This window comes from Pipistrellus hanaki, assembly GCF_964339955.1.
Source record: "Pipistrellus hanaki genome assembly, chromosome: 15".
Lineage (NCBI taxonomy): Eukaryota > Metazoa > Chordata > Mammalia > Chiroptera > Vespertilionidae > Pipistrellus > Pipistrellus hanaki.
Window position 1 is genome coordinate 23,675,686 of NC_140517.1, and position 22,528 is coordinate 23,698,213.

The 22,528-nt window shown below is 50.5% G+C and overlaps 1 protein-coding gene across 1 annotated transcript in view; it reads right to left on the minus strand.

Annotated features, from left to right (window-relative positions):
* The window catches only part of COTL1 (coactosin like F-actin binding protein 1), a 39,448-nt gene that overhangs the window by 7,474 nt on the left and 9,446 nt on the right, over positions 1-22,528 (minus strand). The window contains exon 3 of the mRNA XM_084905617.1: positions 6,119-6,276. Coding sequence (XP_084761743.1) covers positions 6,119-6,276 — 158 coding nt within the window. The remainder of the gene's footprint in view (positions 1-6,118; positions 6,277-22,528) is intronic.

Consider the following 22,528-nt stretch of genomic DNA (forward strand, 5'->3'; position numbering starts at 1 on the left):
TTTCCCACCAGTCATCATGGATTTACACCAAGATCACATAGGACAAAGTTCCCATTTGCACACCAGAATCCAAGGAGCAACTGGAGGAAACTGGCACAGAAAAGTCAGCTTTGGAATCAGAGTTTGACTTTCAAAAAGAAAGCTGTGTGCTAGCTGCAGGCCCGTCCCAAACGCTTGCAAAGTAGTGTGGGGATAGACTCTCCCGCTTGTGATCGATGGACCGGGGGAGGGGGGGTGGCGAGACACCCGCTGGCCACAATAATGTATCTCTTCCCCAAGTGGGCAAAGATTAATTATAAACAATGACCTTGGCATGCGGGAGAGCAGCAGGCGGTCTCCGGCAGCGGGAACACGGCTGAGCCGGATGAAAGTGCACAGCACCAAACCCGCTGGGCACCCAGCTGCCAGCCCCTCCTGGGCCTCCTACACTTCCCTCCTACCACCTTTCAAAAGTGCTTCAGAGACCAAGGTTTCAAAAACCCTTCCAGCAAGGTGTAATTTACTCAAAAAGAACACACAGGTTCTTACAAAAGGCATGAGTCATCACAGAAAAGTGAAAAACAAACATCAAGACGGAGTGGTCTTGTGTTTGACAGACTCAGTAACAAAGGCATCCGTGTCGCCATCATAGTTCAGGAATGATGAGGCCCAACTACAAGGAGAGAACAAGGGACAAGAGAGAGGCACGCACCGCGTTTCTGATGGACACAGGATAGCAGGCGGATGCAGAGAGAGGACAGGATGCTGTGGGTAGGTTTGGGCCCACAGCTAATAAGGGCAGCCGTCCATAAGCCTCGAATGCTCACCCCTGCAGGGCCACCCACCTCTTGAGCATTTGGGGGACTTGGAATCTGACCCCTGCCTTCCTGACCCCTGACATCTACGGAAGCCTTGACTCCACTACGGGCCTGATTCTGACTATAGCTCCATATCGATCAGGGATGGCAAGAAAATGAAGAACACACTCAACTCTCCTCCGTATCTGTGGCAGACGTCACAAATCAATCCTGCACTTTTCCCTCTGGGATTAGACTGAACCTCAGAATCCTTCTTAACCCGGAGCTCCACCGAGCCCCTGCTATTCATCAGCTGACCAGCAAGACTAAATCCAGGGTTAAGCCTTCGAGTTCTGCCTGGTCAAAAACTATACATAGTATTTCTTGTTTCTTAGCCGTACTCACTGTGGGGAAGTTTTCCCAAAGAAATCATTCAACAGATTTAAAAAAAAAATTTTTTTAGGTACAGCTCATACTCACAGATGTTCACTGTCGGTAAATACCAGACTGTTTTCACCTTCATCAAAAATTGAATAAATAAGTTAATAGTACCCACACTGAGCACTGTATACACAGCAGACACTTATTATATGCAGTACCTTGTTTAGTTTTTACAATTCTTGAGTTAGATGCCATCATCCCATATGTTCAGAGAGCTTGGTTAAAAGGACTCTGGAGCAGAGAGCTGGCTACAGGGCTGCGAGTGCCCACATCCCACATTAAAGAGGGCGCCGATTCCCCACTAGCGGGCTTCTGACTCCACACCCCCCTGAGCCTCAGGACTCGTCCCTCCAAACCTTCATTTCCTCATCTGTACATTGGGGGTAGCAACAGCATGTGGGTCATCATGAATAAGCCTGGCCCTCCACACACGATACCTGGCATCTGAGGAGCTCGATATTTGCTATCAGGTGGTTTGTGTTTTAAATATTTGGCACGCACGAGCCAAAACTGGTTTGGCTCGGTGGATAGAGCATCGGTCTGCGGACTGAAGGGTCCCGGGTTCGATTCAGGTCAAGGGCATGTACCTTGGTTGCAAGAGGCAACTGATTGATGATTCTCTCTTATCGATGTTTCTAACTCTCTATCCCTCTCCCAGGAAGACACTGGATTAAAATCGTATACATATGGATGAGGACAAGTGGGGGGTGGGGGAAGAGAGGGGTAAGGGCAGAGGGTGGGATGGGAACTGGGTGGAAGGGAACTATGGGGGGGAAAAGGAGAAACAACTGTAATATTCTGAGCAATAAAAATTTATTAAATTTGAAAATAAAATAAAATAAAGAACAAATGATTTAATATGTGTAAAGTCCTTAAACGTGTCAGGCACATCATAAGGACACAATACAACCATTGATAGTAATATTATTACCACAGTGCCACACAAAAGGGACCCTGCCGGAGGAGTGTTGGGTACATCTGGCCCGGGGAGGGGTGGGGGGCTGAGGTGCAGAATGTAAGCTGACCCAGCTCCTGGGGTGTGGATGCCATCAGAAGACAGTGGTCACTGCACACCGTCACTGCAGTGCCCATCCTCCTGCCTCCGCTGCTTCCTGGGGGAAATACTCTGCTCCTCTCTTTTCCCAACACCGACAGCTAACACATGCCCTCTGGCTACTTGGCTCCATGGACATTCATACAATGTTAAAAAACCAAATAAAAGATCATGCGAATAAAGCCATCCTGCAGGGCCTCCTGGCTGGCTCCCAATCAAGACGGCCGGGCCCGGCACAGGCAGGTCTGGAACCGCGGTGACGGCGCCGTCCCTGTAATCCCGCAGAGTCGCGGGCAATGCGGCGGGCGGTTGTCCTCGGCACCCGCCTGGCCCTTCTGTGCGGATGACAGTGACAGAAGCAGCCATGTGTGCGTGCGTTCGCCACGTTCCCAGGACTCTGTTCCCATCACCCAGCCCGACTGGCCCAGCAGCTTCTAATTTTGTCCTGTTTCCCCCCAGCCACTGACATGGCTCAGTCTATAAGCCTGGCTCTGAATACAGACTAAAGATATCAACTTATCGACATCAATTTACATTCTGTCCATTTCACACAGAGCATAAGGATGCGGCCTACAGCTACAATAAAGACCAATCCACTTATTCTTCATGTGGAAATCATGGCAAAAGGCAGCTGGGAAAGTGATCCAGTCCCCAAAACATGTGATCCAGAACAGCTCATCTGGAAGGCCCCTCAGAGGACTTCTGGTCCAAGTCCCCATTAAACAAAGGGAAAACATACACACCTGCCAGCATCAGCATGATTTTATAGTAACCGTCAAAATTGCTATGCCAGCAAAACCCTCTGTAACTTAAATGGCTATATTTGCAACCGTAATGTAAATGTGAGGTCTTGTAATAGCTTCAGGTATTAAACCCCTTTAAATGCAAAAGGTAATGGTCAAAATATTATATTGCACCTGCAGTTCAAAATGCATCCCAGCTTCCCCACTGGAGCCGACAGCTGTGCTTCTCATCTACACGCCAGCATCCTTTTAACTGGAATCAGGCCAGAGCTGCCAATCACGAAGCCCCACCTCCCTGCCCCACAGGATGTGCATGTGACCTAAAGTGGGCCAATCAGGGTCATAGGAAATGATTGACACTAGGGAACCAGGGCTCTCTCTTCCCCTGGGATCGAGACCCAGCAGAACCGTCATGCCACCTGAGGCCAACCCAGAGAAAAGAGAGAAGGAAAATATTGCCTCAGCTAGCAGCCCTTGCACTGCCCAGGCCAGAGCCAGGCTTTCCCTTTTTGCTGCGATGGAAGTGAGTTTGCCAACAAAATAATTAGAACCAATATTCCCAACCGAAAGTTCCCACCCAAAAAAATTGTATTTCCCCAAACCACCCTCATTCACTGGCCCACTTAACCAAACTGAGGAGAGTTCTAGATTAAAAGGAACTTGGTCAAAGGCTGGCGGGGACAGGATTTGCTTTGGGGGTGATAAAAAGTTGTGGAGCTAGACAATGGTGATGATTGCACAACGCTGCAAATGTACTTAATGCCACTGGGTCGTTTGCTTCAAAATGGCTAAAATGATCCATTTTGTGTTATTGTATTTTAATAAGGCAATCTGCAAGATTCAAAGCACTGCCCTCCTGGACATACCCTGGCAAACATTCTCACCCTGCTTGTTCCCTTTCCTCCTGGCCACTGGGCCAGCCGACAAAGAGAGCTAAGTGTAGATGGCAGAGTTCAGCAGGAGACCTTGGCCATGGAACATGCATTCTATTGCATTTTTCATTCTGCTGCCATAAAGAAGACTCCCCGCCCCCGAAAGATGGTTAACCATTAAAACCACTTATTGAGCACTTACTATGTTCCAGGCATGGTGCTAACCCTTTCAGAAGGTAGTCTGACAACCCCTGACAACCACGCCTATTAATTCTGGAACCCCATCTCCTGAAAATGTATTCCAAGGAAACAATTCATTGGGAGAGAGAAGGAAGCTGTACTAAAATGTTGGTTGAGCAGAAACCGGTTTGGCTCAATGGATAAAGCATCAGCCTGCGGACTGAAAGGTCCCAGGTTCGATTCTGGTCAAGGGCACGTACATTGGTTGTGGGCACAGCCCCAGTGAGAGGTGTTCAGGAGGCAGCTGATCGATGTTTCTCTCTCATCGATGTTTCTAGCTCTCCATTCCCTCTCCCTTCCTCTCTATTAAAAAAAAAAAATCAATAAAATATATATTTTTTTTAATGTTGGTTGAAACATTCCTTATAAAAATAAAAATGGGAAATGTTAAGTAAAAAAAAAAAGAAACCAACTAGAGCGTGATTAGCAGGCTATGGCTGCATCAATGCACAGAGGTGGGGGAGCTCGCCCACACAGCTGGTAGGGAAGATGGAAAAATAGGCCGAGATAATGGAATGACAGGAATTTTTGTCTTTCTTACTATTTTTTAAATAAAAGCTTTATTTTGGGACAATTTTCTATTTACAGAAGAGTTGCAAAAGACTGTACCAAGAGTTCTCATGTACCCTGCACCCCAACTTCACAATTATTAACATCTTGTGTTACTGTATGCTCGCCACCACTAAGAAGCCAGAACTGGAATATTGCTGTAACTCAGCTCCAGACTTCATCCCCGTTTCCCCAGTTTTTCTGTACCAGGAGCCAACCCAGGATACCACGGGGCATACAGCCTATTTGTGTGTGCATTTTGTTTTGTTTTACAATTCAATGGCTTTGGATATATTCACAGATGTACAACCATCACCACAGTCAATTTTAGAATCTTCTCATCATCTGAAAAAGAAACCCCTGCCGGTTAGCTACAACACCTCCCTACCATGGGTTTTGAGAAATCCTTTTGCAAAATGGAGAACCCTGACCTAGGTGGTTTGGCTCGGTGGATAGAGCGTCAGCCTGCAGACGGAAGGGTCCTAGATTCGATTCTGGTCCAGGACATGTACCTTGGTTGCAGGCACATCCCCAGTGGGGAGTGTGCAGGAGGCAGCTGATCAATGTTTCTCTTTCATTGATGTTTCTAACTCTTTATCCCTCTCTGTAAAAAATCAATAAAGTATTATTATTATTTTTTTTTAAAGGAGAACCCTTTGCTAAATCAGCTCCCTTTCCTTAGTCTTTCTTTCTGGAATTCAGAGTTTCTTTTCTCAGCATGACGCCATGCCCTAGTCCCAAACTGGGGAGTTTCCAATACTGTCCATTTTCATATGTCCAGAATGGAAAAAAACTTTACAATAGAGAGCTCTACTAGGAGAACAGTTCAGAAGCCCAGAAACAAAACCAAGGGCCCGCCTATCCCTCCTCCCTTTCAGTCAAGTAGGGACTTGGGAATAAGTCAGCCCGGGCCAGTGCCCAGCTACCCAGTCTAGGCATCTGTGCCATTGCTGATAGAACCTCTGTCATTCCATAGCCACCAAATTTTCATAAAGCCCCCGCTGGCCCTCATAATGACATTTATTCATTCAAAAAGTGTTACGGAGTACCTACGGTGTGCCAGGCACTGTTCAGAGAGGGCACACGTGACTTTTCACCTCGGGTCCTCATGGCCACCACTGGAAGTCAACCAGGCTCAGTCATGATCCAAACGGATAGTGGCCACCACTCCAGCCATCCCTCTAGTCCCCTCTCCCCGAGCCATCTGCCCCAACCTCCAAGGTGAGCTGCCAGCCGCCATGCTGCTGGCGGGTGATGGGTCACAAGCGCAGCTACCTGCCCCCTCGCCCGCACTCCGGAAGCAATGGCAGCCTTTCCCCCGTGGTTCGAGACAAAGCACTGCGTGCTGAAGTCCCAGCTAAGTCCCAGCCCCTGGAACCAAACGGCCCTCTCTGCCCCTGCTTGGGTGCGGCCCCCAGGTCCAGAAGGAACGAGGCCGATTACCTGCACGACCTCCTTCACCAGGGTCTTGTCTGTGCCGGTCTTGGCTCGCTGCAGCCCGCTGACGTTCTCGCCGATCCACGTGATGAGGGCGAACTTGGACCTCTTGCTCATGGCGTCCCCGGTGGTGAAGCGCACGAAGGCGAACAATCGGATGTCATCTGTGGCCAACGGCAACGAGAGGGCAAAGGGCTCGGTTAAAACACCCCAAAAACACATCTCCGAGGAGGGTCTGTACGTCACAGGTGCACCCCGATTAGTGCGACGGGGGCCCAACACTGAACTTGGCCAGCATTCTGTCACGTGATCCTGAAAACAGGACCCAGGCTTTAATGTCCATTTCAGGGATGGGAAATGGAGGCTCAGCGGGGTCACCTGACACTCTCAAGGCTGCAGAGATCACTGGAAGCCATGCTAGCTGGAAACCCAGCCTCTCTGGCTGCTACACCCGCAACCCTCCCATCTCTCATGTCAAAGCTCACACTCTGGATCTCACTCAGGGAGAAGTTCCTCAACCCTTCTCATCCCCAGCCTTTGACTAGGAATGGGGGAGCCACATGGCAACAGGAACCGGGCCGGGGGGAGGGCTGGCCTGGGATATAGCTCTGGGCCCTCTGGGCATGTCTAGCTTGTGGCTGGAGAGTTGGGCCATTAAGAATTCTTAATATTCTCCAGAAAAAAAAGAATTATTAATATCCTTCCATTAGCGGTGTTCTGCGTGTTGCAGCTTATATATTCATTTCTACAAAATGACTCTCAGGGCTACTTTGTTCCATGGATCTACGTTTCCATTTCATTTCGTTACCACACTTTTCTCATTGCCGTCAGCTCAGAATCGCTTCCAGTCCACCCTGCTAAGTTCCCAACCACCACTCTCTGCATCACCAAAGCATTCTTGAGTTTTTAAGAGTCCCGTGTGGTGTGTGCACACGTGTGTGCATGTGTGTACGTGTGTGTATATGCCCCACTAGGATAGACTAGGTTGGCTCCACCTCGGCACTCCTGGCACTCGGGGCGGATCACTCTGTGGTGGCACCCTGGGCACTGTAGGACGCTGAGCACCACCCTGGCCTCTACCCATTAGATGCCAGTATCACTCCTCCCCCAGCCCATTATGACACGAAGAACAGGTCCAAACATGGCCCAATGTCCCCTGGGAGGCAGAACCACCCCTAGCTGGGAACGAATTTCTACATACAGTTTGTGTCCTCACTTAATCGGGTCCTTTGTGTTTTCCACTGAAATTCGGTGCTTTTCATTGAGAAATCACATATCCTTGCTCTGCTTAATCCCAACAGAGTTCATATTGTAACTGTGCTGACCGGTGAGAACTCATTACAGTCCCTAACTGGCCAAGGCCGGCGCGTGGGATGCTACTGGTTTGGGTTATTAATGAGCTGCTCTGCTTAGCACTGATGCTCTTTCTTCATGGCTCTTAGTTGTTAGCTTTAGTATCTCTCGGGGACCCACTGACAGGGCAGAGCTGTGCTTCTCGTGTGCATTCGAGTCATGGGGGTCTCGCTAAAGCAGATTCTGATTCAGCAGATCTAGGTGGGGCCCTGACATCTGCCTTTCTAACTGGAGCTGAGGTAATGCTGACACATTTGAGGTGTTTAATTTATTCTTCTTAAAATCAAGGTGCCTTTCTTCCTATAATCTTTCTGGGTGCCTCCATGCTGAATCCCACACAATGTATAGGTTTATAGTGAGATACTGAGACCATTAGCTCCCTGAGAGTCATGGAGACACAGTATGGAACTGATCAAGTTCATTGCCTGGTTCCTGCCTCAAAGCCCAGCACTGTCAGACAACTCTACTGTCTAAGAGGGACACATCTGTGCCAGGGGCGCTGGGAAACAGTTCTCAGCAGTCCAGCCTCTTGCCGCGGGCTCTACAGTCCAGGCCACAATGCTGATTTCTTAAAGGAAACATCCATCATGACGACCATTCACACTGGCACAGCATCGCTACTTATAAAGCACATTTGATTTACTATTTCATTTGGTCTTCGTACGATGCTGTATAGCGGGTGATGGGTGGGGGGCAGGGAAGGGGTACTGTCATCATCTTCATCAGCATCCAATCACCGTTTGATGGATGAGGCTCCAAGTCATGTGGCTCACCCAAAGTCACAAACTAATAATGACAAAGCTGGACTTTAAGCCAAGGACCGGGATAACTCAGGTGTGTCTGCCCACTGGCCACACAAGTCCAGGGGGCACCCATCCATCGTGGGACCTGACCGTGGGGGGGGGGGTCAGTGGATGACAAGGCCGTGGGGACAGAGAAGAAAGGATGGTCTCAGGGACACTTCACAGGCCAAATCCACAGGATGTGGTGACCCACCAGCCATGGGAAGCAAAGGAGCCCAGCAGATTCCCACAGGAGGGAGGCCTCTGTCTCTTACCCCCAAGACCCTGGGCTTAGTCCCCTGACATCTGAGCCACAGCTGCCTCCTCTGTAAAAGGAGGTGGGTTGTTTTTTCTTGTCCTTCTCACTTTTTTTCTTTATTGAAGTAAAAGTCCATAACATAAAATTCACCATTTTAACTATTTTAAAGCATAAGATTCAGCGGCATTTAGTACAGCCACAGTATTGTGTGGTCATCAGCATTGTCTACTCTAGAACATCTGCATCACCCTAAAAAAAAAAAAAACACCTCCAGGAGCAGTCACTCCACACGCTCCCTTCCCCTCCCTAAGCAACACCAATCTGCCCCCGTCTTTGGGTTGGCCTGTTCTGGACATTTCTCACAGATGGAGTCATGCGCCACGTGGTCTTTTGTGTCTGACCTCTTTCACTCAGCTTGTTTCCAAAGTTCATCCACTCTGTGGCGTGGTCAGTCCTGCATTCCCGCCATGGCTGAATAATATTTCATTGCATGGATATGCCACAGTCTGTTCACCCATTCATCTGCTGGTGGGCATTTGGGATGCTGGCAGAGCAGGGTGGTTTTATTCCGCCCTCGGTAGTGGGTCATGAGGATTAAGTACAAACTCTGTGAAAGCTGCCTGGGTGTCAGGCCTCGGACATGATAGACTCTTCCCCCAGAAGCTGCAGCCACACGGCGGAGCTGGGGGTGGAGGGGACGAAGAGGGGGAGAAGTACAGGAAATGAGGAACTGAAATTCGCGCAGCCACAGGAGGCTGCTGCAGACAGCGTGGGGGTGAGCTGCCGAGCATTTCCCAGCAGCCCTGCTGTGCTGGGGAAGCCAGCGAGTTGTTTTGAGGAGTGTTACTTGGGGGAAAGGAGAACCAGCACCAAAGTGTTTAATTAAATTGCAGCCTTGACCAGAGGGGGAGGCGGGCCGCACATCAGATGCCAAGGCAACACAAGCAAAAGAACAGGCAGTCTGTTTCCATGGGAACCGCTCTGGTTACCATTTCCACATCGGTGGGTCGGCCTGGATATTTGGGTTCTGTGAGAGCATTTGGATTCCAACCACCCCATCTCTGGCCAAAGCCTCCATGTGGGAAAGTTGCAAATCGTATGTCCCAAGTACCAGCTCAGGACCGGGCACAATCCGGGTCAGTCACCTCCCTCCCCACAGGACATGGGGAACCTGGCCTGGTCCTGCAGCCAATGGCAGGTGAGGCTGCTTTCCTGTGTGGCTGATGGGTGCTTATCTGACAATGGTTTGCCCAACAAGACGGCTGACCTTTCTGAAAACCCACCAGTCACCTTATGCTTACAGATGTCTGCATAGATTTGGCCCAACATTGAAACGTCATCTGACTCTAAGATGAAAATCCTGTTCTGAGCACCATTTTCATAGCGGCCCACGCAGACCTGAAGCCTCTCTCTCCCCCATTCACCCTGCAAGAGGCTGAGAGGCCACTTTGTCCTCCAACCAGTCTGTGCAGGGAAAAGTTCAAGTTCTCAGACACTCTCGGGCTGCCTTCCCTCTTCTGGACAAAGTAGGCAGACCAAACACAAACACGCAGCCACGGCACCGACAGAAGTGGAACCATCCCCTCCCCTCATTCACCTCCTGCTAATATCACTCACACACACACAGGAAAATGCGGGTATAGCGACTGTGAAAGGCATAGCTATACCTGATCATATATGTATAGTGTGTGTGTGCATGGATACATGCATGTGTCTGGATGTGTGTGCATGTTTGTGCACAGGTATATGTGTGGACACTAAGATGACAAAACTGGCCAGGAGAGAGCTGATACTTGAGGTTGCTGTCACCCTCAGGGTGCCATTTGTCTCCAATGGGCCAATGGCACATCTCTGCAGACTGAGGTTCAGGAGTTGAGGGTGCAGCTCCAGATGACCCCAGTGGGAGAAGCCCAAACACTCACGCCAGAACCCGAGTCCCCCCTGCAGGAGGCCTCAGCACAGCTGTCCACAACACCTCAACCTTCAGCTCCATGGCAGCCAGGTTGCGTCCGAGTTCCAAAACCCGCTAGAAAATCACCCCTACTTTGTACCAGCTCTGTGAACTTTGTCCCTAAGCCTCAGTTTCCTCATCTGGAAAATGGGTCGCATACCTGCCTCATAAGGTGGTTGTGAGGATTAAATGGGGGTGGGGGGAGAGGGGGAGTAACATGAAGGCCTTGGCTGATGGGACGGGTTATCTTCCCAGCCCACCTCTCCAGTGAAACTGCTCTCAGGTCTGCAGGGGCCCGACTGCTGAGCTCAACAGAGAGCTGTCCTAGCCTCCACCTTCTTCATCGGCTTTCTATATCCACCGAGTTTGTGCTCACTGCTCTGGGTTTCAAAGCAGGGGCACTTCGGGGGGACCACAGCCCTTTAGTCACTCCTACCATGAGTGCTTCTTAAGGACCTACTATGTGCCAAGCCCAGCTAAGCACTGAAGGGCACAGATTGAACCAACGAGGGTCCTAAGGCTAGCAGGGGCCGACGTTTACGGGGTGCTTACAATGAGCTGGGCAAATCACACTTACATGTGTTTGCATGTTTCCTGTTGACCTCCCTCTGAGGTCAGCACCGCTCACAGTCCCACTTACAGAGGCTCAGAGGTGAGGTGATAAGGAGCCAGGTGACTCCTGCCCTGGAGAAGGGAAGTGTAGACCAGCAGTTCTCAAAGTGTGGTCCGCGGAACAGCAACGTCGGCATCACCCAAGAACGCACCGGAACGTGAATGCACAAGCTCCGCCACTGGGGCCGCCCACGGAGCCTCAGTGAGCTCCCCGGGGCATTCTGAGGCCTCCACACCCTGAGAACCCCTGACCCAGAGGAGGAGGTGAGAAGGGGAAACGATGGGGCTTTGAGCATGGAGAACCCGCTCCACTCCCTGTGGAGAGAGGGGGTGAGGCAAAAGGTCTCAGAAAAGCTGATGCGCCGAAAGTGCCTCCGCCCCATCTTTCCACCCGCACACCTTTCATTTGAAGGAAGTGCTCACGTAAAGGAGCTTCCTGTGTGGCCTGGCTTCTCAACGGTACCATTTACAGAAATAGAGGCGTCTAGGTGTGGTTCCCGTGAATCTCACCATCAGAGGCCATCAGGACTGTCCCCCCAGAGACGCTCTCTCCCCAGATCCCACAGCCCAAGAGCCACGGAATGATGGCATTGGGCATTGGGCATCGGGGAGCTCTTTCTGTGACCTCTCAGTCACCCATTTGACATAAGCCAGTGGTCGGCAAGCCACGGCTCTTGAGCCACATGCAGCTCTTTGGCCCCTTAAGTGTGGCTCTTCCACAAAACACCACGTGCGGGCACAAACGTACAGTGCGATTGAAACTTCGTGGCCCATGCACAGAAGTAGGTTTTCGGCCTGGGCGAGTCTATTTTGAAGAAGTGGCGTCAGAACACTCCAGGGGCCAAAGACCCGCCTGTGGCTGGCGAGCCGCGGTTTGACGACCACTGACATAAGCCATCATGAAAAGGATTCCCAAATGCATCACAAAACCCCATGGAGCCTCCTCCAGGGAAGACGCCAAACGACGACAAACCAAGGTCAGAAGTCCCGTCCCTGAGGCCTGTCGGCGCCATGGCAGGGCCTTTCCGCGGCGCCAGGAGCTCCGAGTCCAGGTGGACTGCACGTTAGGGGTCCCTGATTTGAGGCTAGGGACACCCTCCCCACCCCATCCCGTGAGTCTTGTTCATGAAAAGATGGTCCTCACATGACATTAATAAAACGCCACTCTCAAAAGAACCTGCCCTTTGGTTGGCCTAGGAAGCCTCACCCAGCAGGCTAGCAGCATGGAGAGCTCCTGGACCAGCCCATCCACAGCCCTAAGGACCCTGAGAGCCCAGGGCAGGGCTCACCGGGCCCCATGTCCTACTTCCCCTGCAGGGCTTCTCGCCTTCACTTACTAAGTAAGCAGACACACAGCGTCAAGTCCTCACGGGTAAAGCTCTCAGAGCAAGGGCTCTGAGCCCCAGCGGCCATGGTGTCGAGTTCTCTACTTTGCAGCCCCTTCCTCCCTCCGGCTCTCCTCTAAGCCTCCTCTCTCTGGGACTCTACGTTCTCCTTCTTTCTCTCCTGCCTTACCACCCCCTCACTCCCTCCATCTGTCCCTTTTCCTCCCCTCTCTCCCCTCCCCCTGCGCTCTCCGTCTAGGATCAGAAAGGAGGGAGGAATTCAGGAAGACAGGACAGAGAAGGCGGGAGGAGCAAAGGAGCGATGCTGAGCAGGGAATGTGGGAAGAAACAATAACACAGAGAGGAGAGGTGACCGCAACGGGGCATGAGAAGAAGGGTAGGGGAAAGTGGGGGGAGGTCAGACTGCTCTGGAATCACCAAGGCCACCAGGATGAGCTGCGTTAATATTTCCCCAAAAATTCGAAGGGCATGTAATCCACACCAACCTTTCAAGGGCTTCCCCTGCCTCCCCCAGCCAGACTTGACAGCTCCCGAGGCTCAGGGAACCCCTGAGGGGCAGATTCTGCCTAATCCTCCCCGTTATTCTCAACAGCGTGACCCCCACACAGGATCCACAGGGACCTAGTCTCCCCTCTGCCTGTCCCCAAAGCCAGCCTGGCTGGAGAAGGACACGCCCAGAGGAGACAGGGTCTGCCACGGGCCAAACAGTGTACAAATGGCCCGCACTTTTGCCAATACTTGGGACAATTTTTTTTGTTTTTTGGGGTTTTTTTTGTTACACACAAAACACATACTGGGTATAGAATAGTTAGAGATATAAATAAGCAAAAATAAGGGTCTCACCGCCTAAGTAAGCCCTGTAAACATTTTGATCTTTTTACCTACTCTCACATTTGTCTACTTTCTGTCATATCCCACCTAGAAGGTGCCCAATAACCATCTGCTGGCCTCTCTGAGGCTGGCCCCGCCCTGGACAGACTCCCTAAGAAGTTATGCAAACAAGGATCCGTGAGGAGAAAGTGACCCCCACACCACAGAGCTGAGCTGTCAGTTCTCACCCAGCCAGCTCCCCGGAGGAGGTCTGAAGGGGAACGGGAAAGAATTCTCCTGCCACCCAGGGCCAGGCGACAGCTGGACAGTGGCCACCCCAGCACTCACTCCCAGCAGGCTGCAGGGGGGGCCCAGGCAGCGACTGAATGACAGGAGGAACAGAAAATGTCCCCTGGGGCTCAAGAGGACGCAGAGTTCTGGTCGGGCGCCCTCACCCCACCCCACCAGGAGGCGAAAGGCTGAGGGTCAGAGAAGCCGGGTTCCTCCCTTGCAGGGAGAGCTATTGTACTGAAAAGCCCCATCTCGTTCGCGCTCTCTTTTTCAAAGGGACTTTTATGGTCTCCCTGGTGGGTACAACCCCTCCTGTCCCACTCAAAAAATTTTTTTTTCTGAAACCTTAAGAAGGATAAAAAAATTAAGAAAAACCCATCCTGGGAATCAAAGCCCTGTGTCCATTGTGGTGTGCTCCTTCCTCAGAGAGCAGGACGGAGGTTCTGCCGGGATCCACACTCGGTGTGCGCATGTGTGTAGACCAGTCCGCACGGAGATCACACCGTGTGTGCAGCTCGCTGCTCTGTCCCACCCGTTCCTCAGAGCAGAGACCTCCCCAATGACTCTTCCTCACAGTTTACGCTGCATGTGGGGTGACCCAGCTCTCCTGGTCTGGCCTCCGGAGAGAGAGCACCAGGAAATGGAGTACAGGAGAGCCCGAGGAGGAGGGGAATGATGATTGCTTCTGTGGAGGCCCCCCAGGGAATGGGCTGATCTGGAGACCCAAATTATCAGGAGAGCCGGTGGTTTTCCCCTCATGACACAGCACCCGGGCCTTCCTTACAACGATGACTTTACTTCCTTAAAAGGAAGTCAGTGTGTGGCAGCCGACTCTCCACCTCTGACTTGGAGATCGTGGCTGTGACAGTTCCTGGAGGCTCTGAGTACAACATCACGGCACCTACAGCGAGACACACAGCGGGGCCCGAGGAGCCAGGGTCTGGCTGCCTGAGCACTGAACGCCCCTGGTGTGCACTGCTCTGCATTCCTGCATCTGCTTTTCATAGTTTTGTTGTTGCCGTCAGGTAGTCATTTGCCAAACACTTATGAACACTCGGAGATCCAGAGACTTTGCTGAAAAAGACAATCCCTATGCTCAAAGAACATACAATCCAGCCTGGGGGGTGGGGGAAGTATGTGAACACAAGGCAGTTATAGAGCCGTGGCCGTGAGAGTTATCACAGGGTGAATAAGGACGTAAAGAAAGGAAGGAAGTGAGCTCTATTGGGGTTGCTGATCAAGGCAGGCTTCAGGGAGGAGGTGATGTTTGAAGTGGGAATTGAAGGATGACGAGGAGTTCATCCAGCTACCAGGGAAGGGACAAAGAGGATTCATGTTAACAACCCAAGTGAGGCTCTGACAGAACTCCACGGACAAAAGCAACGGCTTCTGCGGGCAAGTTCAAAATGCCTGCTTCCACCGGCCCTTCTATTTTTGCCTTACCACAGGCTAGAGGGCCATGTCATTAGCTTATCATTACAGTGTTTAAAATGAGATTACAGGCTCCTCTAGCTCGATCACACCTACTTCAGGAGGCCAGGAATCTCCCCTGCTACCTCAAGTGCCCACATGGTGCCTGACACACGGGACATGCTCCATAGCATTTCTTGAGTGAATCAAGAGCCTATGCCCCAAGTCCTGTAGCCCCGTCTCAGTCCCTCAGTTCAGTGGGAAATGCCGTTTTATAAGGATAACACCAACCTCCTTCCTGGATTTTTAAAGTTGTGGCTTCAACCTGCAGAGAGCAGGAATGAATAGACCTGCAGAGATGAGCTGATATGGACGGACAGGTCACAAGTAACTGGTCTGGACAAACCTGCCCATTAACAAAGCATATGGGGAGGGGAGACCCACAGCAGGGTGTCCCTAGGGTTAGCGACGCCTGCATAATGTGCGGGGTTCCTCGTTACCTTTCGGCTCACAAGGCCAAGTACAATACCCAGAGGAGCAAAGCCAACTCTAAGCTCAGCAGCCTGAGGGAACCAAGAGATCATCTGTGTGCCAGTCCCCCCGCCCCCTCTCCCTCTCTGATCCCGTTCCCTGGGCTGGAAGATGCTTCTCCACCCCTGACTCAGCGCTCTGGGTGCTGGGGGAAGTATGTGAAGCACAGACAGCTTCCCACCCCCCTGGCTGTTACCGCATTCCCAGCCCTTGAGTTTGCCCGCACATTTACAGCTGACTCATCTAGCTCTATTGATTAACTCACTTAGGAGCCCACACGAATAGCCAAGACAGAACCTCTGTTTTTCTTTAAGTTCTCATTTCGGAAGCAGGGGGTTGCGGCAATGACAGACATTTCAGCACCAGCTCCGTGCAGGGCTGGATCGGAGGATGAAAACACAGTCAAGGGTAAGGTACTGCGTCTGGGTGGCAGTCCTCACCAGAACTAGTGGATGGGCAAAGCCTTCAGATCCAGGCACGTGGCAAACAACGCTAGCTAGCCCAGCCGACGTGGCTCAGCGGTTGAGCATCAACCTATGAACCAGAGGTCACGGTTTACCACGTTGCAGGCTCAAACTCCAGGGTGGGGTGTGCAAAAGGCAGCCGATCAATGATTATCTCTTATCATTGATGTTCCCAACTCTCCCTCTCCCTTCCTCTCTAAAATAAATAAAAATATATTTAAAACAAAAACGCTAGACCACATATGTCAAACACAAGGCCCGCGGGCCAAATCCAGCCCGCCAGGCCTTGCAATGTGGCCCGCACCGCGCTGTCATCACTGCACTCCGCTGTCAGTTTATGACATTGTCAGTTTATGACTGTTCAGTAAACCATTCGGCCCGCAATTTAGGCTGGATTTTAGATTTTGGCCCCTTCTCTGATTGAGTTCGACACCCTACGCTAGACAGTGATTACGACAAAGGCGATGGTAACCATTATGGAACAAATGGAGGCAGCGAGGGAAATGAGAACAGGCCGTGGGGTCTGAAATGGAGGGGAAAGTGACAAAACTGAAAATGCTGACCTAGGAAACAGCCACAAGAAGGACCAAGGTGAAATTCTAGAAGGTCTTAGAAGTGGTGGGAATGAAATGCATGCTGTGTCCTCACGGTGGCCTGCGAGGCCCCCCATGCTCTGGGCCCTGCCCATTCCCCGACCACACCGCCTCCCTGAACACCTGGTGCCATGAGCCTTCTCAATTTCTGTCCTCCTGCTCACCTCTTCTCTTCTTTACATTTTAAAAATTGGTTATTGTCCTAGCTTGTTTGGCTCAGTGGATAGAACGCCAGCCTGCGCACCAAAGGGTCCCAGGTTCCATTCTGGTCAAGGGCATGTCCTCAGTTGCAGGTTCCTCCCCATCCTGGACCCTTGTCAGGGCTCCTGCAAGAGGCAACCAATTGATGTGCTTCTCGCACAATTTCCCTCTCTCTTCCACTGTCCCTAAAAATCAATGGGGAAAAAAAATATCCTCGAGTGAAGAATAACCAAAAGGAGATTATTTACATACCATAAAAGTTATCTCTTTTGTGAGTTGTACCCTTTATGCGTACAATTCACTCATCTGCAGTATATGCACAAGGTTGTGCAATCATCACCCCTGTCTAGCTCCAGGACACATCATTACTCCAAAAGGAGACCTTGTACCCATTCATTGTCTCTCCTCATCAGGTCCCCACCCCTGGCAACCGTTAATCTGCCTTTTACCTCCATGAATTTGCTTCTTCCGAAAACTTCAAGTAAACGGAATCAGACAATGTGGGACCTTTCATGTCTGGCTTCTTTCACTCAGCATAGTGGTTCTGAGGCCCGTCCATGCTGCAGGTGAATCAGTGTTTCATTCCTGTTTACAACGGAACTAGAGGCCTGATGCATGAAATTCGTGTGCGGCCGAAACCTGTTTGGCTCAGCGGTTGAGCGTCGGTCTGCGGACTGAAAGGTTCCAGGTTCGATTCCGGTCAAGGGCATGTACATTGGTTGCGGGCACATCCCCAGTAGGGGGTGTGCAAGAGGCAGCTGGTCGATGTTTCTCTCTCATCGACGTTTCTAGCTCTCTATCTCTCTCCCTTCCTCTTTGTAAAAAATCAATAAAATATATTTAAAAAAAAAAAAAAAAGAAATTCATGTGCGGGTACAGTCCCTAGGCCTGGCCTGCGATCAGGGCCATCTTCCCCAGCTGCCCGCCCCCAGTTCCCTGTTCACCATCGGGGACTGTTCCCGCCCGCCCGCTCATGGGCCCCGCCTCCACCAAGGGTGGCCATAAGACGATGGGAACCTGCTGGTCAGGGAAAGGGACCAAGAGGTGGTCAGTGTGCCTCATAGTGACTGGTCCAGCGGTCGTTCTGCCGTTAGGGTCAATTTGCATATTACCCTTTTATTATATAGGGTAATATTCCAGTGTGTGGATAGGCCACATTTTGTCTATCCATTTATCAGTTGATAGACACTTGGGAGGTTTCCAGTTTTGGGCTATTATGAATAATGCTACTATGAGCATTCATGAACAAGTTTTTATATGGGCACATGTTTTCATTCCTCTTGGGTGTATTTGAGGAGTGGAATTGTTAGGCTTAACCTTTCCAGAAACTACTTGCCACATCAGTTGTACCCTTTTCCATCCTCATCCACATCTGCTATGACAGCCTCCTGGTATGTGGGACATGGTATCTTATTGGGGATCGATTGGCATCTCCCTGTTACTCATGATAGTGAGCATCTTTTCATGTGTTTATTGGCCGTTTGTACATCTTCTTTGGAGAAATGTCCATTCAAATCCCTTGCTCATATTTTAATTGGGTTGTTTTCTTGTTATTGTTGAGCTATAAAAACTCTTTATATAATTCTGGACACCATGCCATTATCATCTATACTAGAGGCCCAGTGCACGAATTCATGCAACAGTGGGGTCCCTTGACGTGGCCTGCAGGGATTGGGCCAAAACCAGCCACCTTCCACTCCTGCCTGCTGCTCCCGCTCATCCCAGGACCCGCTGAGCCTGTGGCTGGCTTGCGCCCAGTCAGTCTCGATCAGGAGAGGCTCACGTGGCAGCGACACTCACCAGCCATGAGCCCGGACACCTGGCACCCATCGGTCAGCTGAGCAGCGTTCCCACTGTGGGAGTGCACTGATCACCAGGGGGCAGCTCCTGTGTTGAGCGTCTGCCTCCTGGTGGTCAATGCGCATCATAGTAACCGGTCAACCAGTCGTTTGGTCATTCAGTCAACAGGTCACTTATGCTTTTAAATATACAGATGGTTTGAGGGCCAACTCCTCACCCAGATACCTGCAGGCCTGGGTCCTTCTCATTCGGGTCTTTCCTTGGTGTCACCTCCTTTCTCTCCAGACCAGCCTTGCTAACGGTGGCTTCCCTGTAGTCCATCTGTAGCCTGTTTTACTTTTTCATGGTGCTCATCTCCTGAGCGAGCACTTGCTATCTTGTCTATTATCTGTCCCACTCCAACAGAATGCAAACTCTGTGGCTTAAATCACTCAACTTCCCCAGGACCCAGAGTTCCTGGGACATAATAGGTCCTCAATCTAAATTTGTGGGATGAATGAGTAATTACAAATCACTAAGGAAGTGAGTTATTTTCTGGAATCAGGTGCAGCAGGCTTTGCCAAATCAGGAACAGAGCAAGCGGCACAGTTCGGGGCTGCGAGAGCTCGCAGGGTGAACACAGGCCCTCCTCTGTGGGCAGGGCCAGAGGGGCTGTGACCGCCTGGCCTCACACAGGGGCTGCAACGAGCCTGGCTCTTCTCACTCCTCCCCAGAAGCCCCTGCGTGACCCACAGGGCCCTTGGCCTGCCTGAGGCAGCAGCTTCCTTCATTTGCAAACCATGAACAATTTACTCCATTCTATAGTCAGGGTAGAAGTATAGCAAAAAAAGGGAAGAAAACTACTCGTAGGTCATATCAGATGACCTCCAAGGGCCACCCTTTCAGACAAGAGTAGTGAAGTCAGAATTTCATGCAGGGAAGGATAAAGGCTTGAATTACAGTGTTACTCCCCAGAGACCATCACAGGCTTTCCACTTCAACAAAGGCAGAAAAATTGCCTCTGAGCTGCGTGTTCCTACAAATATGACACCAGCCAGAGGCCCTGGCCTCAGGGCTGTTCCTTAGGGGTCAAGGAAAGAGTTTGTGGCAAGTTGTTCAGAGAGGAGACCCTAACAGTTCTCATCACAAGGAAAAATGCTTTTTCCTTTTCTGGTTATCATGTCTATATCAAACGATGAATGCTAACGGAACCTATCATGGTAAGCATTTCACAGGAGAGGACAAAATTAGATTTACAGTTGTGAGTGCGCCAAACACAGTTTATTCTTGTATGATTAAAATCATAACCTGCATGCAAACCTACCTTTGCCCACCCCTGTATATGAAAATTAAGACATCATGCTGTCCACCTTAGAGTTCTACAATGATGTATGTCAATTATCTTTCAATAAAACTGAAAACAGAGGGGAAAAGGAGCTTGACTATGGTCTTCTCTCCTTATTTCAAAAGAATTCCAGCTGCAAGTGTCAGAAAGCAGCAGGATGTCAGGAATGCAGGCACTGGACACAACTCAGCCCCTGTGCAGCCCTGAGCCTGTGCTTTCACAGCTCTGGGCCTCAATTTTCCCATCTATGAATTGGGAATAACAACAGGGTCTACCCCACTAGGTCATAGATGAAATGAAATCATGATTAGATGACCATGGCTGGCAAAACAGTGGCCCCAGAGCTATCTGCATCCTCCGGAGCCTGTAACTATGTGAGCTGGCAATGCAAGAGGGACTTTGCAAATGTAACTAAGGTAAGGACCTCAACATGCAGAAATGATGCTGGATGATCTAGGCCAATGGTCAACAAACTCATTAGTCAACAGAGCAGCAAACCGCAGCTCATGAGCCACATATGGCTCGAAAGCCGCAGTTTGCCAACCACTGATTTGGCAGACCCACAAGCATCCCCAAAGGGAGAAGAGGGAGGTAGGAGAATGTGAACCAGAGAGAAAGCATTGTGAGAAGAACCCAACCTGCCATTGCATGAGGAAGGAGCCATGATCTGAGGGGCGTGGGTGTCTCTAGAAGCTGAAAAAGGCAAGGAAATGGATTTTCTCCTCGGAACCAGCCCTGCTGGCACCTTGATCTTATCCCAGTGAGACTGATTAGGGGCTTCTGACCTCCCGAACTGTAGATGATAAAATTATGCTGTTTTAAGTTTGTGAAAATTTGTTACAGCAGCTATAGGAAACTCATACAATGCCTGGCACATAAGAGGTACAGTGCTCACCATTATTTTTTAAAGTATTATGATTACCTATTATTGGCAGAGAAGCTTACACAGATGCACACACAATAAAATAAGAATACGTGTGCAAGAAAAAAAAAACGAGATAGATGGCCATAAACAAAGTCCAGAACTGAAACAGGATCTAAAGCAGGTGAATCTGAAAATGCACTGATGAAATAAAATACAAAATGCTGAAGTACCTGCCCTGCCTTCAGACATAGGCCTCTGGGGACCTGTCCCCACTGTGGCCACTGAGCTAAAGCTGAAACGCCAAATACATAAAATTAAATCGGTGAGGAAGGTAGCCATGCAGTGGCTCTGGGCAGGAGACCTGGGCCAGAGGCCAGTGAGGGGGCATCAGCCAGAGAGCCTCCTGCATGCATCAGGGGACTGGCATTCACTCATCTACGTTCATTCATAGATTCAACATCTGGGGAGGATGACAGGTGCTGTTCTAGGTGCTGACGGCATAGCAGAGAAACCAGCAGCCTGATTCTGCCCCTCCCCTAGGAGCCGACTCTAGCAGGAACACAGACGACAGATACATGCATGTTCATGGCACATAACTTGGGGAATTGTAAGTGTTGCAGCCCATGACTTGGGCCCGCACCAGGGAGCAACACACCCACTGAGAAAAAGAGATTGGGACGGGCTAACCATGAGGAGTGGGGCTTCTCCACAGAGGATGCTGCCACCAGAGGGCCAAAATCCCTCTCTCCAGGACCGCACCATGGAATTAAAGAAACAGACAAGCCCTATCGGGTTTGGCTCAGTGGATAGAGCTTCAACCTGCGGACTGAAGGGTCCAGGGTTCGATTCTGGTCAAGGGCACATGCCCGGGATTGTGGGCTCGATCCCGTGTGGGCAGCATGCAGGATGCAGCCAACCAATGATTCTCATCATTGATGTTTCTATCTCTCTCTCCCCCTCACCCTTCCTCTCAGAAATCAATAAAAATACATTGGGGGGGGGGGAAAGAAAGAAAAGAACAGACAAGCAGGCAACCACTGGCTGCACAATGAGTGGCATCACAAAGGCATCTAGCAGAGGACATAGTTACGATGGGCCTTGAGGGACATATAGAAGTCCTCCCGGAAAGCAAAATGGATGCGGACAGGGCAGGAACACTGCCCACAAGTCATAAGAAATGGGGAGGGAGGGCAGCACAGTGCAGGGGGCAGCTGGGAACCTTGGATACAGATCTGGTTTCAAAGTCCAGCTTTCCCACCGACTGTGCCATCTCAAGCAAGTCACTTCTGACTCCAGGGACACCATGATTCCTCATCAGTAAAATGGGAATAACTCCTACTTACAGGTGTCATTGTCCTTTTCCATGATATCCCTCAGGGATGAGGAAAATTTTAGATGAGATAATACATGCAAAGCTCCCTTTAGCGCCCAGCATTAGGACATCCATGAGGTCTGAATCCTTGTGTTGGGAACATGTCTTTTGGGAGGAACGTTAGCTGATGACCATCTGTCCGTAAAATTTCCCCAGGTGTCCTGGAACAGAGCTTCAAAGGAGAACACGGCCCAGGGACCAAAGAAAGAGAGTGACAACTCCAGAATTCGACCAAAGAACTTGGGGATGACTTGGGCAAGTTGATGGATGACCGCACCCAAAAGGGATTGAGGGCTTGAAAAAAAAATAAATATATATATATATATATATATATATATATATATATATAGAGAGAGAGAGAGAGAGAGAGAGAGAGAGAGAGAGAGAGGGAGCGAGCGCGCTTCCAGGAACACAGACGGCTTGTAGCCCACGGACACATGCTTGTTAAGAGC